Source organism: Drosophila mojavensis, unplaced genomic scaffold, assembly GCF_018153725.1.
Source record: "Drosophila mojavensis isolate 15081-1352.22 unplaced genomic scaffold, ASM1815372v1 contig_277, whole genome shotgun sequence".
Classification (NCBI taxonomy): domain Eukaryota; kingdom Metazoa; phylum Arthropoda; class Insecta; order Diptera; family Drosophilidae; genus Drosophila; species Drosophila mojavensis.
In genome coordinates this window covers 2172088-2188376 of record NW_025318822.1, presented here as the reverse complement: position 1 = coordinate 2188376, position 16289 = coordinate 2172088, and the positions used below count along the sequence as shown (strand labels likewise).

The 16289-nt window shown below is 40.2% G+C and overlaps 6 protein-coding genes across 7 annotated transcripts; 2 read left to right on the top strand and 4 right to left on the bottom strand.

Annotated features, from left to right (window-relative positions):
• Positions 1-43: 43 nt before the first annotated feature.
• On the top strand, positions 44-735 carry LOC6574116 (iron-sulfur cluster assembly 2 homolog, mitochondrial). The gene is made up of 2 exons (XM_002000138.4): positions 44-181; positions 240-735. The coding sequence occupies exons 1-2, from the start codon at positions 138-140 to the stop codon at positions 649-651; spliced, it is 456 nt and encodes a 151-aa protein (XP_002000174.1). The 5' UTR covers positions 44-137; the 3' UTR covers positions 652-735.
• Positions 680-2760, bottom strand: LOC6574115 (protein phosphatase 1 regulatory subunit 21). Its single transcript, XM_002000137.4, has 5 exons — positions 2540-2760; positions 2112-2465; positions 1852-2031; positions 1218-1793; positions 680-1156 (listed from the first exon to the last, which is right to left on the bottom strand). The coding sequence occupies exons 1-5, from the start codon at positions 2615-2617 to the stop codon at positions 1067-1069; spliced, it is 1278 nt and encodes a 425-aa protein (XP_002000173.1). The 5' UTR covers positions 2618-2760; the 3' UTR covers positions 680-1066.
• Positions 2761-3012: 252 nt separating this feature from the next.
• Positions 3013-5006, bottom strand: LOC6574114 (protein takeout). Of its 2 annotated transcripts, none has more exons than XM_002000136.4 (4): positions 4699-5006; positions 3830-3919; positions 3611-3761; positions 3013-3531 (listed from the first exon to the last, which is right to left on the bottom strand). In XM_002000136.4, exons 1-4 carry the CDS (start codon positions 4802-4804, stop codon positions 3099-3101), a joined length of 780 nt encoding a protein of 259 aa, XP_002000172.2. In that variant the 5' UTR covers positions 4805-5006; the 3' UTR covers positions 3013-3098. The 2 variants fall into 2 exon arrangements, with proteins under 2 accessions (XP_002000172.2, XP_015022756.1); XM_015167270.3 differs by lacking the exon at positions 4699-5006 and adding an exon at positions 4218-4307.
• A 792-nt stretch (positions 5007-5798) lies between these two features.
• On the top strand, positions 5799-7553 carry LOC6574113. Its single transcript, XM_002000135.3, has one exon. The coding sequence runs from the start codon at positions 6355-6357 to the stop codon at positions 7240-7242; it is 888 nt and encodes a 295-aa protein (XP_002000171.1). The 5' UTR covers positions 5799-6354; the 3' UTR covers positions 7243-7553.
• A 1198-nt stretch (positions 7554-8751) lies between these two features.
• LOC6574112 (serine/threonine-protein phosphatase alpha-1 isoform) lies at positions 8752-12644 on the bottom strand. Its single transcript, XM_002000134.4, has 5 exons — positions 12082-12644; positions 11672-12020; positions 10850-11135; positions 10642-10789; positions 8752-9664 (listed from the first exon to the last, which is right to left on the bottom strand). Exons 1-5 carry the CDS (start codon positions 12131-12133, stop codon positions 9513-9515), a joined length of 987 nt encoding a protein of 328 aa, XP_002000170.1. The 5' UTR covers positions 12134-12644; the 3' UTR covers positions 8752-9512.
• On the bottom strand, positions 12501-16100 carry LOC6574111 (zinc finger protein DZIP1). The gene is made up of 5 exons (XM_002000133.4): positions 15964-16100; positions 15121-15231; positions 13557-15060; positions 13344-13500; positions 12501-13234 (listed from the first exon to the last, which is right to left on the bottom strand). Exons 2-5 carry the CDS (start codon positions 15212-15214, stop codon positions 12797-12799), a joined length of 2193 nt encoding a protein of 730 aa, XP_002000169.2. The 5' UTR covers positions 15215-15231; positions 15964-16100; the 3' UTR covers positions 12501-12796.
• Between the last annotated feature and the right edge of the window lie 189 nt (positions 16101-16289).

Below are 16289 nucleotides of genomic sequence, written 5' to 3'. Positions count from 1 at the left end.
CCCTATCGATAGTGCAGCCATAAATATATCGACGCATCATCGATAAATTAAAGAAAACCCAGCTGTTGTCACTTTTGTTTTGGTTACGAGATTGTAGACATTTAAATTGATTTATATTTGGGAATCGCATTACTAAAATGGCTTTCCTGTTGCGTCAGGTAGCGAAACCTGTTCTGCTAAGGTAGAAATAGTGATCAGGAAACTATAAGACAATAATTAGTTAATGGATTTAATTCCAGAACTCTACTTAATGGGAGTCCAACTTCAATGCGCCTAGCCGCTAAAGACGTAACTGCAAGTGCTCCTGCAACAAATACAACTCCACAACAACAGTTGTTGGTGAGCGAAAATTGCTTGAAACGTTTGCGTGAGATCTGTACCGATGGCAGCTTTTTGCGCATCACAGTTGAGGGCGGAGGCTGCTCTGGATTCCAGTACAAATTTGATTTGGACAGCAAGCTAAACGAAGATGATTTACAGTTTGGCGAGGACAAAGCTAAAGTGGTAATTGACACAGTGTCCCTGGACTATTGTACAGGCGCTACTGTTGATTATCATAGCGAGCTAATTCGAGCTGGATTTAGGATGATTGCCAATCCGCTCGCAGAACAAGGCTGCTCATGTGGTTCATCGTTCTCGATTAAATTGTAGTTAATAGTTAAATAATGTACAATGATTGTTAAACTTTAGTGAAATATTTAAACACACAGATATAAATTTATTTAATCAGCTATATACACACTGCATCGATTGTAAATTTAAAAAAATATGGTATTGTTGCCCCATAGCAGTTAGTTGGTTTTTGGGTATTTGGCTTACGTATTAGGTAAGTCGTCGACCTATCGAAATGAATTGCTTTTTAAAGGCTTTCTCTTAATGTCAAGTTCTGCTTATCAGCTCCATCTCTGTTAATTCCAGATTGCATGACAGGTTCGTTTATGCAATAACCAATCAGCTTACAAACAGGGCAGAGCTTAGAACGCAGCCGGTATCTAGGCATTTGGACAGTGGCCGGGCCCTTTTATATAATTTACATGTAATATAAAGCAAAGCGACAGGCCGAAATTTATTTGCACGCAGCCAACTGTTCGCTTAAGCTTATCACTTGCTCTGTCAGTACGCTGATCTGCTCCTCGTAGTTATATCGAGTCGTGGACTGTAACAATAGAGTCAGTTATTAGAATTTGTTCATTGCATGTAAATTGTATTTGGATTACCAACTCCTCCTCGAGCATTTGCAGGGCACTTCCCACGCTGGACAGTTGATCGTCCTTGGCTTTCAGTTCTTGCGTGGCATTTTCTAGGCAGATCTGCAAATGCAATATCTCTTGCTCAAATGACCGTACACGCGACTCGGCCAGCGCTTTGAGACGTAGTAGTTCTTCATATTTTTTGCTAAATGCGCTATATATGAGCTGCTCTTTGGTGGGCGGCTCGTGCGGCTCCTGCAGCGAATCACGCGCGCGCTGGCCGCTCTTGTTCTCCAGGCAGCATGGCTTAACGGTGATGCCGGCTGCAGCCGTACTACAGCTGCAAATACTGCTGACATCCATCAACGTTTTGCTGAGATCCACATTTGTGTTCGAGTTGGAGTTCGAGCTCGTGTTTAAGCTCTGGTTAAGTTTAGACACCTCGTACTGTGCTCGCCAATGAGCCGACTCCTTTTCGAGTAGCGCGATGCGTTCTTCGGCAGTTAGTGTTAAGGCTATATTGGTGTTAAGCTGGTGCTGCTGTTGATTGTGGAGCGGCGTGCTGTCGCTGCCAGTGGCGCTCAAAGCATCCTCACTGCCAAGCTGTAGGCATAAGTAGGAAGTTAATATTTCATTACGAAGTTCTTTGTTAAGCACTTGCCATGCTCGCGGCATCGACCAGTTTTGTTTCGAGTTCACAGTTTCTCAGCTGCAGCGCTTCCATTTCTTTGCGCAACCGCTTTTCCAATTCATTCTGGTCGCCAATTCGTTTCTCTAGCTTCTGTTCCAGTTCCGATATGCGTTCCGTGTGCAGCAACAAGTCGCGTTGCTTGTCATCTATCTGCGGGTGAGAAATTTTTTTAATGAGTGAGTATTCGTGTATGCTGTATGTATTTTTGGAATTATGCTGCCCCCATTTACCAATGACGTCAACTGTGCGTTTTCCATTATTTTCTTTTGAAGCTCCTCGAAGATAAGAGCTTCCTGAGCTGCATTTATGTTTGGCGCCTCACTGGGAGGTTCATGTTTACTACCCCCTAAAAGCCCGCGTTTGTTTGTCTCCTTTTTCTTCCGAGCCTGCTCATGCACCGTTAGTTCCTGCTGTAGTTGGGAGACACGCGACTCTAACTGCTTGTTGCGAAACCCTAGTGAGTCGACTTCTTGCTCTGTCCGCCTCAGCGCTGTGGCGTTCTGTTGCAGTTGCTCACGAAGACTTGCCTCCTTCGCCTGCTCGTCTAGCACCGCCTTCTTCAATACTTGCGCTTGTGCACGCAGCTTGGAGCATGGGCGGATGTGGATTAAATTAGATTAAAGCGCTTGTGAATGGGGCGTAAACTGTTGCTAGTTACCTTTGAGTATTCACTCGCCAGTTTTTGATACTTGGCCTCCGGCACTGTGGCATCCATGCTGGTCATTTTTTCTGCCATGTAGGCAGGTGAAACGCCGACTTGTGCACTCTGCACAAATAAAGATTTAATTGTTTAAACAAATAGAACTATTTTTGCGCTTAGAAAGTGCCAAAACTGCAATATTAGTTATGGTAAAGCGACCTATTCATCGAATTGCAGTGATTTCCTAAATATATCGATTAAAAAGAGGCGCCAATAAATTTTGTAACTTTGAATTTTTAAAGTGAGTCTATATCAAAAGTAGATCTGTAGGCGAATAAAATTGTTCAATTAATATTATAAATTACCTGGATATTTTGCCTTTATTAATTTTAAAAACACATATATATTTATATTGTTTGTTATCGATAGCCCTTGACATTCTTATAGGAAAAATCCTATCGAAACTTACCGCCATTAATTCAAACAATATATTTCGAAATCAATAAACCGTTTTCTATAATTTATTAACTAATTCATAAAATACATAACTTACATACTTCCCCATCGAATATTAGCATTAACTTAAAAATATATGATCGAATGGAACTTTTTCGAAAATTTTGTTTGACAGCTCTTTAAAAACCAGACCAAAACTTTTGGAGTAGCCAACCTTCAGTTCATTAAATACCGTCTCCCAGTTCTCGTTTAGGAAACGATTCATGCCTTCAGACAGAGTTTTATCATTGAAAAGGTTCTCAAATTGTAAGTATACACGTTTGGGTTCCATGTTAACGCGGTACTCCTTAAGTCGCATATATTTCACACCATCCTTTTCGAAGGGTTCTCCAATCAGACGATGTTCAATCTTTGTATTCACAAGAGTTATGTTGGAGTTCCCATGCCCTGTAATAGGCAGTAACAAAATGCGACCAGACATTTCGTAATCTCCTATCATTTCAATGCGGTCTGTTTTGCTATCACAGATTATTAGATGCTTATCCAAATCGGTTCTGTTAAGACAGAAGAAGAATATGATTTACAACATATTTCATAATTGGTTTGGAATTTTATCGCGATTCCGTTAATTACCTATATCGTTGAATCTTGCTAGTCGAAATCATATCATGCACCTTCACATTTTTCAAGGTTTGACGAAGATTTATGGGTGCGTTACCGGCGTCTATAACAAGTTTCTTCACGGACAGCGGCTCAAGTGGCGGAATGCCGAATTCTTTGTTGCCTGTAGATAGTTTAATTAATTAAGTATTTAGTATTGTATTGTACTTTCTGTTTGGAGTTAATACTTACCACTTTTAAGCAATTGAATCGCATGATTCACAGCATCCACAAGACACTTGTCGAAGTTTGCATCGCGCTTACATTTCAGGAAGTTTTCGGCTACAGTAAAAATACAAAATACATAAATACATATTAAAATTAATAGGTTTGGTCATGACATTGAAAACAACTCGAGGAAGTCCCGCGTCAAAATGTGTAATTGTGCCAGCATTAAATCGAAGATCAGTACTTCAGCTAGAGTTCGTTGGCCACAAAACGAGTTTCACACAAAGCCTTAAGCGAAGCCACAAAATAACAAATGAGACTTATATTCGTGGGTCTCAAGGTCAAGTCGCAGCGCAAGGCAATATATTTATCTTCGAGATGTGGCTAAATAACAAAGCCACTCATGACCTACGGCAACGTAGCCATAGCCACCACCACTGCTTGTGCATAATCATTTTGGAAAATATGTGTCATCGCAAGCGGAAGTGGTCCACTGACTGAGTGCAAACCCGTTTGCTGATATCGATATGCTAACCAGTTTCGATTACATAACATTTCCACTGGCGCCTATCGATGCAGTTGCAGTGCACTGTAAGTCGATGGCTCTCTGAGTTTGGAAGCTCAGCTTGTCCTCCCATAGTGAGCCATTAGAAAATATTACAGCAACCTTCGGGCCGTTAGCCAAAATGTTGCCACAAATAAACTTACCACCTATAAACAATATTGATCACGTTTTGGCCATAAACAGCGTTGGTGGCCCAGAGGCCACAGCCAAAAGCGACCGAAGCAAATGCTCAATATGTAAATAATAAAAACATAGCTAGCGAAATCACCAGCTGCGAGCAATTTGCACTTGCTGCTGCTGCTGTGAGAGCTGCAATAAAATTACTTACGCAAATCTTGCGCGACCGTTACACATTTAGCGGTCTCCTGCGCAACCAGAGCGATTAGCAGCAGCAATATAAGTGACGATTGTTTTGACATGATGACGCTCGACATCGGATGCTATATGCGAAATCTATTGCCAATATGGACTGTGCCCAATTGAAGATTTTAATTCCAGCACGCACAGACGCCGATACACAAACACGAACACACACGCACAAGCGCACGACAAATGTTTCGACTGTTGTTGCGTCTGCTGCGGGCTTTGTTTTCAGTGGTTCTGCTCTTCACGACGACTTATCACTACGCAATGGAGGCGGGATGCTTTGAGCGGCCGATTTATATACCGAGCTTCGGCAAAAGCTCCCTTCCCAAGCATACGAAAGATATCAGAAAAAAAAAAAACATTCATGTCGAAGCCGAGCTTTAGCCCATAAACCTGCATATATGTTAATATGTATGTATGTGCGTATGTATGTATATTGTGAGTAACAACTTTAGCTTTCCGCCTGACCGCTTTGGAAAATGCAACCAATATCCATGTCCATTCGTGATCGTGAAGTTGCTGCAGAGCCGACTTCGCTCTCGTTGCAGTTAAATACGGTGGAAACGACTGTCGAACGTTGTCAGGCGATGCATCAACCCTCTGATGCCCTTTCCAATGCCGTGGGGTGGTTCATTGAACTAACCATGTACATACATGTATACATATTCATGTATATATACGCAATGCGGTACGCACAGGTTGAGTTACGTCTTAATTGGGGTGTTATTACAGGGTAGCCGGTAGTAAGCAAATGTTAGTTATATGTTTGATTAAAGTCGCTTACGAGCATCGAAAGGCCATAAGGTTTTCATATATGAGCTCAAGGGGAAGTTTTCAAAGAACAAAGGTCTTTTGTATTGTATCATGGAAATCAAATATATAATATGCATATTTTACAATCACATTTATGTACAATCATACAGAAGACGATTTATTTTCATATCTAGTCTAAAATTCTGTAGTCGAATTGAAAGTAAAATTAGTTCATTAAACATTTTGGGTTTTTAATTTGGCAACCATTACGAATATAAATAGCATAGCTATAAATTATTTTTAAAAATAATCCCCTCATTAATTTCATTTAATTAATAGTACTTTATTGCGCAGTTTGCATATTTCTCCTAGCTATGTAGAAACCAGTTAAAAATAATGTATGGATTTAGCTGCAATCCTACAGCATTAGATTCCCGTTTTATTTCGACACTTCAAAAGCCAGTCCGTTCCCATGGCGATGGAGCTCAACCAATTAGTTCTAATCACTGACGCAAGAGACCACTAAAAAACCATAATTGAAGTTTGTTGCCTAAGTCATTTGTTTCAAGCCAAAAATGAAAAATACAGCCTGAGGACCTCCGGCCGCCCGTTCGGCATGTGTCTATGGAAACTGGCGCAATTGTTGTTCAAACATAAACAAATGCTGCGAGCCGGCAGCTAAGCCAACTAACGGGAATGCAGGTCGCTGCCGCCGCCGCTACAGCTAGTGTCTGGGCGTTAGTTGTTCGTGCAAACCGGTTGCCCCAAACGCTGAGCAGTCGTCGCTGAGCATTCTTTGAGTAGATAGAAAATTTTTGGTCATCAAGGCATCATTACCGAATACGTGTTACAGCGCGGCATCGTCATGAAGAGATGCTATTGTGGCTACAGTGGTGGAAGCAGCATCTTAAAGCCGACGAGCCACGTCAACAAACTGCAGCAGCGCCAGCCACTGCGCAGCGATCTCTTATCGGTGACGTCATCGTCCAGGCAGAGCGCATATCCCACGCAGTTTGTAAAGCGACCCAACCTGAAGAGAGGCGTGGTACCGCTGGGCTTGGGTCACTCCAAGAGCGAGCTCGCGCACAACTTCAGCAGACGCAATTCGGCAGCAACCACGTTGAGTCATTGCTCCAGCTGGTGCAGCAGTTGCGGCTGTGCGCCACAGCAAAAGCAGCGCGAGAATCGCGTCAAGGTACTGAGCTGGGACACCGGAGATCACCAAGGCAACAGCAGCACTGGTCACAACAACAACAGCAACAATACCCACTGCGAGTACACCTACAATCGACGTCTCTATGAGCAACGCGCCTGCGCCGTTAGCCGCTTGGCAACTGAAGGTCAGGGTCAGGTTCACAGTAGTATGTCTGCGACTCCCTCGCCAACACCCAACTGCAAATCGAACGGCAACACTGAGCTGCAGCGCCTGCTACAGCTGCAGCAGTTCCGGCTGCTCAATGCCAGCGAGTGCTTCAGTGACCAGCGGCAGGATGAGTTGCGTCTGCAGCAGGCCTATGACAAGCTGGGCGTGGCCCACAATGCAAAGCGTGATAAGAACAAAGCAAATGAGTGCAGGCAACAGAACATGATGGCAACAACAATAACAACTGCAACGGGTACCACGCCCTATGCGCTGCGTCAGAAGCTGCTGCAGCTGAGCCTACGCGAGGAGCAGGCCACTGGCCGAGGCTCGGGAGCAATGTGCGCGCCCTTGGAGAAAAGCTGCGCTCTCAAATATAATCGCGTAGATTAAATTAGTATTACATAGTAGGAAAATATCAGTTGGAGGGCCAATGGCCTATCAACTTATCTGATATTGTAGATATTTCGAGCTATTCACGCTCCTAATTATGCCATAAGAAAGCCGTTTAAAGTATTCCAGAGAGCAGTTCTCAAATAATAATACATATAAGCATTGACATTATATAATTAAGAGTCTAATCAATTAATTAAATGCCATATTATTTACCTCATATTCACAGCTAATTCGACTTTCAGTTAAAACTACGTGATGCCAATAATTTTTATTGCTATATGTATTTCATTTTTCATTTTAATAAAACAGTGCTATTTTGTTACAAGTGCTTCATGTTGATTTTATTTTTTTTTGTATTTTTTTTTTTGCTTTTGCCATTTTTTAGCTTTGAATGCGTTTTGGTTTTCTTAGTTGTCTTTTCAAATTTTCAAAAAATTACAAGTTTTTATTACGTTCATTCCAAGAGACTTTTTTATATATATATTTTGCTTTGTTTTTTGTTTTTAGCTGTTTGACGCAATTTTTGATATTACATTATAATTTCTTGTTTGTTTTTAAAACAGCCAATATCAACTATAATATTAAATAAGTTTTTTTGTTTGTTTTGTTTTTGCTTTTGTTTACATATAATTATGCACGTAGAATTCAATACAACATTAAACAGAGTACTAGAGTGAATTCGGTAAGGGTTTAGGCTGCAGCTGGACATTCAAGTTAAAAACTCGGGTTGTATTTTTATATTCATTATTTTTTAGTTTGTTTGTGGGGCGGGGGGATCATACGAACGAAACCTTTTTGGGGACTATTCACGTCGGGACGTACGTACATGCATAATAAGTATAATACTTGAATGTGGCGGACTTTTGCACTAGAATGTACCGACTGTTGTCGCAAATACAAATAGAACACACACACACACACGAATGTATCCACACAGTGCATGCATCAGTGTGTGTGTATATATATATATATATATAATATATATATGTGTGTGAACGCCTCAGATGTTTTACAATTTCATGTTTCATTATATATATATTTGTATACGTATATATTGTTTTTTATTTTGCTGTAATTTGTAGTTGTTGTTTGTAACCTTATCTACTGCGTCGATGACGTCAGCAGAGGGCACACAGTGCCACTCAAAAGTATGCTGCTTTTTTAAGCGCTGTTTAACCTTTTTTATTTAATTCTATGTGTTTTGTATGTGTTTCTTGCCTTATTAAGCATTTCATGGTTTATATGTATATTTTGTTAAACAAATATGTTTGTAATTTTTTGTATTTTGGATTTAATTATATTTATTGTTTGTTTTATTTTTGTTTGTTTGTTCTTTATTTTTTGTGGATTTCATTTTTTTTTTTTTTTTTTAATTTTCGATCATATGCAGCTTTGTGTTACACATACTCTATATTTAATCGTCAACGCATATAATTTAAAAATATACACAACTTTTTGTTTATTTCAATATTTTTGGTTTAAACAATTCAAACTTATGTACCTTCGAGCTAAATTTGCATTTGCTTTAAAACTAAGTAAACATGTAGTAGAGTTTTAATGATGAATAATAGTTAAAAAAAATATATATATATAATCGCGCTAAGAATACGTACATACTTATACAGGGCATATGCATTCAACTCACACACATATCAAAAGCATTGATTAAAATTCACAAATAATTATAAAAATAACATTTTACCATTCGCTATATTAAAAAACATTAATATATACTCAAAGGGGATAATCCCTTCCCTGGCTGTTGTGCTATGCAAAGAACCGAAAGAAAAAACAAATGCTGTGCGATATTTGAAAATGCAAAAAATACAATTGGAGTGTGCGTACACTTTTCGTACCTACTTTAGCTTCAGCTTTCTGCATGTATGTGTGTGTGCGTGTATGTGTGTATGTCTGTATGTGTTTATGTTTGTGTTTGCATTGCGCAAAGGAAAAACTATAACAAAATAAAATTAATACATTAAGAGATATTCTTGCTTATGCAGTGTTTAACACTGCAAGTAGTTTGAACTAAAGTGTCTCAATTTGTGTATGTGTATGTGTATGTAAGTGTGTGTGTATATATGAATTGGCTTTTTAGTATTTCGCTTTTGCGCATTTCAAATGATAATAGGCTAAGTTTCATATCCTTAAAAACGTTGCTCACGATTCGATTACACATATTCGATTAAAAACAAACATTTCTGCGCATTGAATTGATTCTGTGTGTGCTTTGTTGTAAATTATTGTTGCTGTTTTTTGTTTGCCGCTTATTTTTTCTTATTCTTATTGTTTGCGCCGCGTGGCGGTGTTAACGGACGCCCTGAGCTGCCAAAGTTTGGATAAACAAATCGTCGCTTGTCGGCGGGTTTCAAAATCTGAAAGGAGCACATTAATGTGTCGTCCACGGACATCATGGCACCTTTGAAGTAAACAGAACAAAAATATATATAAGTACGACATCATATTATTCTTAAATATACAAACTGTAACCAGAATCGCAGGCGTATAATCTGTTTTTCTGTTTGTATTGCCAATCACAGTTTCTGTTTTCTGTTTATATTAATTGTCTAAACAAACGTAAACCGCGACATCATAGTTTACTGATATCTGAGCCTGCGATTCTCACTAAAGACTCTGTTTATGTTCGATGACAACGATCAAATGCTACAAGTCTGAGTCATATGTGGAAAATTTCTGCGAGCGCCCCCTAATGTAATGAGATTACGTCAAATATATGACAATACCTCATCAACTTTAAATAACTGTACTGCTGTTAGTGCCGTAAATGACATTTTCAAAGATACAAGAACGATTATGGAATTTTTTTTATGAAGCTTTCTAATATTGCATTATAAGACTAACATATGCCAACTCTAAGATTTGATATCATATGCAAACATATATAATATATATAGAGCATATGGTCATACACCTTAAGTCTTAAGAAAATATGATTCCTTATCAAAGCATTAGAAATCTGACGCATGCCAACATTTTTACACGTAAATTTCCATATTTGAGCGTGCGCTGTTTACATTTATTTTCTATTTTCTAAAATAGCACAATACGCTGAGTTTTCCGCTAAACTGTCTCTATCATAACACTGAACTCTGAGCCTATTTATTTACTTGCAACTTCGTAATTGCTGTGCTTCGCCCGCAAGGTTATCTTCAAAATCTGTGCTAATCTAAAAATTATCTACACAAATTATACAGTATATGACAACAGTATTTGCTCGCATTAACAATTCTCTTACAATGAGATAACACCCACGTCGTTTGTTGTTTAAAGTCCGGGATCGATGAGTATGAGTACACATGCATTATATACATATATGCATGAATAGTATAAACATGTATATTTGTATATATATATACAGATTTCGTGATCACTCACCCGCATTGTCGAATTCACCGCAATAGTTGGGCGCCGAAAAGAGCGTAACCAGCTGGCGCTTGGCAAAGAACTCATAGCCATCCTCGACAACCTGATGTGCACGACATATAAGATCGAATTCGTGCTTCTGTAGAAATTTGCCGACAACCTTAGTAAATAGAAATAAAGATTAGTATAATCTAATTAGGACACGTAGCTCTAAACGTACCTCTGCTCCAAATGTGAAGCTTACGCCACGATCATTTTCGCCCCAGCCCATGGTATCCTTGTCGGGATCAGACCACAAGAGATCGCATAACAGACCCTGATCGGGCACATCCGTGGGTCGCATAATGCGGCGTATTTGCTCCATTGAGGACAAATCGGGACTCAGGCCACCGTGACAGCAAAAGATTTTCTCATCAACAATCGCAGCCACGGGCAGACAGTTGAAGCAATCTGTGAATGTTTTCCACAGCTTTATGGTATAACGTCGCTTGCATTCATCGTAGAACCTGTCAACGGGAGAGATGCATCAGTAAAAAGTAACATCAGGCACAGACATGAAATTTAAACAAATAATGCGTGATAAACGCTCGAGCGTTTCTCACGAAAGGCCATTTCCAATTAGATTATATCACAAAGTACGTATCTATATAAGAATAGTTGTCGCTTGTATGCAATTGGACAATTAAGTATCGAGAATAATGTGGTTTATGTACGTATTCTAGATTTTCGATTTCCAATTAAAATTGATTTCAAGTTATGTGAAATTTAAGTGACAAACTTTATATGAGACACGTATTCTTTGTGTGCGCAATGTGTAATCCAATAAGAACGTCTAGCAACAACGTTCTCACTTGGATTCCAATAACATTAATCGATAGCAGTTTTAGCTTCTTCATTTGAATAACAACATTCAATATGCAGTATTCACAAGAATTGCAATATCCAATATCACATATTAATGCAAATACTTGGCTGACTATACATTTTATAGATGATCTAGATATTAGATTTTCTATATATTTATTCATTTATCTTTACTTACCCGTAGATACGATTGATGCTTGCGCATTCGTGGTTCCCGCGCAGCAAAAAGAAATTCTCTGAATATTTTATTTTGTATGCCAATAGAAGGCAAATCGTCTCTAGGGATTGCTTGCCACGGTCCACATAGTCGCCAAGGAATAGATAGTTCGATTCTGGTGGGAAACCGCCGTACTCGAACAGACGCAACAGATCGTAATACTGTCCGTGTATGTCACCGCATATCTTGAGCGGAGCCTCCAGTTCCAATAGTATCGGCTGCGATAGGAATATTTCACGCGACTTTAAGCATAAGTTCCGTATTTCACTCTCCGATAATTGCACATTTTTGCCTGGACGGGCACCACGTACTGGAGAAAAGCAAATTTGCATATAGGTGATCTGAGGTGCAAAGTGTATAAGTTTATTTACCTTCCAACAGACGCGAGATAATGCTGTCAATGTTCATGATGATTTCGGACATGTTTTACACTGTAACTGCTCCTGATATTGTTGTAGTTGTTGATGATGTTGCTGCTGCTTCGCTAACACCTGCGCCTATTTCTCTGTGTCTCCGTCTGTTTTCTTATCTGTTTACCTGCGTCCGCTCTGATTGCTACTGCTGGCTCCGTTGTTTTAGCTTAAGCTTATGTATTTTCGGTATACGTTATGTATGTTATTTCATCGATGTGTGCGCGGACAACAGGGGGCAGAGGGCCACTACTGTATATATGTGTATATGTGTGTGTGTATAATATATCTGTGTGTAGGAGTGTTTGTGTAGTTGTCGTCAGGTAATACACTTTAAACAGAGCTGCGTTGAGCTGCGGGTGCGGATTTTCAATATTTAACTGTTACGCCATGTACGTTCAGCGTTTGTCACTGGTTTGCGTATTGTTTGACTGCGTTTTAGTGCATTTATTGCAAGCTATTGTAGATTTTTGCGACGTCAAGAAATTTTTTCGCGCAACCACACTTCGCCGCATCGCAATCTAAATTCGCCGTGAACGCGTATCGATGACATGGACAAATATCGATATATCGTGGGCTGATGGTCACCTGTATAGCGCTGCCACACCGCAAATTGCGGGTGGATGACAGCATTGTTTAAAAAAAATGTATTTTTTTTTTTTTTTTTGTATTTAATTTATTCGACGTTATCTTCACTGCTCCTTCTGCTGCTCCCCGTATTAAACATAACACGCTTGCGCGGCAACGGCACAGGTTTTGCTTGTTGTAACTGCACCATATTGGGCTTGGAAACTACATGAGCCGCCGGTTTGGCCAACAGTTGCTCCAATTGGGCTTTGAAATTTGGCTGTTGCGCTTTGGAACTTGTTGACGCATTATCAACCTTCTCATTGTCCATCTCCTGTGAAGCCGATGATACATCACTACCTTCATTAAGATCGTCATCGTCGTCCGTGGTTGTTAACAAGGGATTTCTACGCTTCGGCACCTCCATTGGCTGCAAAGGTGTCTTATTTTTCAACAAAATCTGAGCACGTTCCGGCATCTTGACCGAGCAAAGTTTCTCCACAAATTTACGTATGCGATTGCGTGTTGTATAGAAATTTGGATAGTCCTGTAAGAATAAAAATTAAAATACATATAGCATTATTATTATCATGAAGACGATCAAGTAGATTATGTATATACATATGTAAATATATATTTAATTCAATATTCCTTACCAATTTTAGTCTGGCCCTTTGCTGCGCCAGTTCAGCGCTCACGCGTTTGGCGGATGTGTTGGAGATTGCCTTGGACTTCATATTGAAGCCATGCGGATTCAGTCTTTGGTTGATCAACTTGCGCGCATCTTTGCGTGTCAATGGCTTTGGTGGGAGTCTGAAAACATCCGATGTTTCTTACATCACTTCCTGTTAAGTAAATTTGCTACTTACCTATTCTTTAGGACGGATTTGATTTTTGGCGACATGAATACCTGTCGCTCCGGCTCAGAGGTCAAGACTTCACTGCCTTCATCGCTGATGCTCTCCTCACCGCTAAGGCTTTCGCTAATATCCGTGGCTTCCGGCTGCTCTGGCTGCTCTGGCTGGTTTATGGCGGCTTTCGGCTTTGGTTCATTCCTAGCGGGCGCTGACGCCGGTGCTTGCTTGGTATAAGTCGGATGACTGCTTGAGCTATTGCCACTTGCTTGCTCTTGTTTTTGTGCTTGTTGTTCCGGCTGTGGTGGCGGCTTTTCTATGGAATAGGTGTCATCATCGCGTTTGGTTTTCAGGAACTCAGTCTCCACCAGACGCTTAATGCGCTCCATGCTTTCCTCCTTTTTGGGAAGAGGCTTTGGAATCTTGGATGCGGATGCTGCTTGTTGCACCTCAGCTACGGGTTGCTTATGCAGGCTGAGCCGCTTAAGATCCCGTTCCAGTGCTTCTAGTTTTTCCTTGTAGCCCATTTCCAGTTGGTGCACTACCTCCTCCAGCTTATTGGCGCTGACTTTTCCGATTTCGGCCACTTTTTCTGTGAGTATTCGCTCCAAGTCCTCAAGGCAAGGTGTGGCCACGCGCTCCTCGGCAGTTGCTGGCGCAGTAACCTTCGACTCTGCGTTTCGTTTGGTCTGCTCCAGAGCCAACGTTAGGTCTTCTAGTTTTTGGTTGATGCCCCGGATAAAATCTTCGTTGCTCTGCTTAAGCTGTGCCTGCCAAGCTTCAAAGCTGCTTAGGCGTTCCGCTAGACCGTGAAGCTGCTCCTTACGTTCGCTCGCCTCACTCTCGGCAGCCTCCATGCTGACCTCATCCTTTTCCTTGTATTCTCCCAAATTACTTTGTATGCCCACATGGCGCATGTTCATCGTTGATGTTGTCTGATCCTGAAGTTGCTGCCCACTGCGTTCCTTTATGTTGCGCTCGGCGGCATTGAGACGCTCCTTCAACTGCTTGATTTCCAGCTCCATTTTGATGGTGTTGATGAGCTGCATATCGTTCTCCTTTTCTCGGACAGTCCCACCAGCAGCCAAATTGGAGGAGGGCGTACCCACGCGATGCTTGCGTCCGATGTGCACGTTCAGCGCCTCGTTGCTGATGAAATTTTTGGTGCACAGATGACAGGGAAAGACCACCTCGCGTATGGTCTCGATTTGCGTGATCTTCTTGTGAAGCTGCACCACCTCGTTGTTCGATTCGCTCAGAGATTTGCGCAGCTTCGCAATCTCCTGCTGCGATATTTCGTGCGCCTCGCGCAGCTCGTCGACGGTCTCGTCCAGGTATGTGCGGCAGCAGAGCAGGTACTGGATCGCATATTGCGACATGACAAAGTACTTGGCTATGCCGCCATCGAGTATGTGCGTCTCCAGCATGGTGCCCAGCGGCGCCTCCGATAAATGCTTCAGTGCATCGTCCACGACCTCCAAGTTTTGCTCACGCAGAATTCGTTCCGTCTCATAGGAACCTGGCGAGCATTAAAATTAACATTTCTCATTCCTGAGGCACCACAACTATCCATATTTACCCATCTGACGCCAGTCCAGTGGTCCATCTCGATACTGGCGCAGCTTGAAGCCCGCCTCTCGCATCACCTGTGGAAAATTGTTTTTGTGGCCCATTTCTGACTCATCGACAGCTGAAAATGAAAGTTCTTATATATATTTTTCGACTTGATTCAATTGCTTGCTGCAATCGCTTTCGCTTTTCGTTATTTATTTGTTTTTGTCAGTGGTTGCTTGGCAACCGCTGACAGTGTGCTCCACTATTGTTGTTGACGCTGTCAGCTGGTTAGGAACTTGGCTTGAATATTGAGGGTTGGATTACCCAATAACCCAGCCCTATTAATATATATATATATAATATGATCGTAGCTCAATTTGAGAGAACTTGACTACCCTTGGCTGACTAATATATTGTAAAAGTATTCTTAAATTGTTTTCCCTTTAAGAATTAATATTTACTATTTGTTGTATTTATTTGTGAAATAAATACCTGTGATAAAGTACTTTTAAAGTAAATTAGTGTTCCTTAGAAATTTAAAAAGAAAATATTTTTTATTTTATTTATAAAATAATAGATATCAGTTATATCATTTATGCTTTTCAAGAATGTTTTTTTTTTTTTTTTTTTTTTTAATAGGGTCAGGAATCAATCATTTTACGTTATAATCAATGATAATTTATAAAATATTTTAGATAATGAATAATTATAATTCGGGGTTGTTATTCACTGTATGCAAAAACAGGATTAGCTTTCCTATGAAGGGTTTAGCTCTGCAACACTATTTTTTATTCATAGCTCATCTATTCAGATTTTTCCCTAAATCAATTGTGCTCTATTAATAACACTTGTTTCTATTCGAACTCACCAACACAGTAATCACACACGTGTTAAACGTTTTACAGAATGCAATTCTACCCGAAATAAAATTTATCATATATGTATATTTAAAACAATGAATTTATAATCTACAACGCCTACTGCCGGACGTATTTGCAGTTAAATATGGGTATTTAAAAAATAATTTATAAATACCATTCACTAATAAAATAATAACAGCAAATACTTAGGGTAATGTCTAAATAACTTGAATACAATATTCTTAAATATATAAAAAATCCGAAAAATTTAAAGCAAGTTAAATTTGGCGCCCTTTGGCCGCGCACAATTTAGTTGACAGGAGCTGCGTCTGGG

What these genes read in the sequence shown, in the direction of transcription:
- LOC6574111 (XM_002000133.4), bottom strand. Translation starts at nt 15,214, where the DNA reads ATGGGCCACAAAAACAATTTTCCACAGGTGATGCGAGAGGCGGGCTTC. An exon ending in ACTGGACTGGCGTCAGATGG is followed by an intron (nt 15,061 to 15,120) that starts GTAAATATGGAT and finishes AATGCTCGCCAG; the next exon opens with GTTCCTATGAGACGGAACGA. An exon ending in AAAGGGCCAGACTAAAATTG is followed by an intron (nt 13,235 to 13,343) that starts GTAAGGAATATT and finishes TTATTCTTACAG; the next exon opens with GACTATCCAAATTTCTATAC.
- LOC6574116 (XM_002000138.4), top strand. Translation starts at nt 138, where the DNA reads ATGGCTTTCCTGTTGCGTCAGGTAGCGAAACCTGTTCTGCTAAG. An exon ending in GCGAAACCTGTTCTGCTAAG is followed by an intron (nt 182 to 239) that starts GTAGAAATAGTG and finishes ATTTAATTCCAG; the next exon opens with AACTCTACTTAATGGGAGTC.
- LOC6574114 (XM_002000136.4), bottom strand. Translation starts at nt 4,804, where the DNA reads ATGTCGAGCGTCATCATGTCAAAACAATCGTCACTTATATTGCTGCTG. An exon ending in GATTCAATTGCTTAAAAGTG is followed by an intron (nt 3,762 to 3,829) that starts GTAAGTATTAAC and finishes AACTATCTACAG; the next exon opens with GCAACAAAGAATTCGGCATT. An exon ending in AGCAAGATTCAACGATATAG is followed by an intron (nt 3,532 to 3,610) that starts GTAATTAACGGA and finishes CTGTCTTAACAG; the next exon opens with AACCGATTTGGATAAGCATC.
- LOC6574115 (XM_002000137.4), bottom strand. Translation starts at nt 2,617, where the DNA reads ATGGCAGAAAAAATGACCAGCATGGATGCCACAGTGCCGGAGGCCAAG. An exon ending in ACGCACAGTTGACGTCATTG is followed by an intron (nt 2,032 to 2,111) that starts GTAAATGGGGGC and finishes TCTCACCCGCAG; the next exon opens with ATAGATGACAAGCAACGCGA. An exon ending in AAATGCTCGAGGAGGAGTTG is followed by an intron (nt 1,157 to 1,217) that starts GTAATCCAAATA and finishes CTATTGTTACAG; the next exon opens with TCCACGACTCGATATAACTA.
- LOC6574113 (XM_002000135.3), top strand. Translation starts at nt 6,355, where the DNA reads ATGAAGAGATGCTATTGTGGCTACAGTGGTGGAAGCAGCATCTTAAAG.
- LOC6574112 (XM_002000134.4), bottom strand. Translation starts at nt 12,133, where the DNA reads ATGTCCGAAATCATCATGAACATTGACAGCATTATCTCGCGTCTGTTG. An exon ending in TATCTCGCGTCTGTTGGAAG is followed by an intron (nt 12,021 to 12,081) that starts GTAAATAAACTT and finishes GCTTTTCTCCAG; the next exon opens with TACGTGGTGCCCGTCCAGGC. An exon ending in CGGTGAATTCGACAATGCGG is followed by an intron (nt 9,665 to 10,641) that starts GTGAGTGATCAC and finishes TTTACTTCAAAG; the next exon opens with GTGCCATGATGTCCGTGGAC.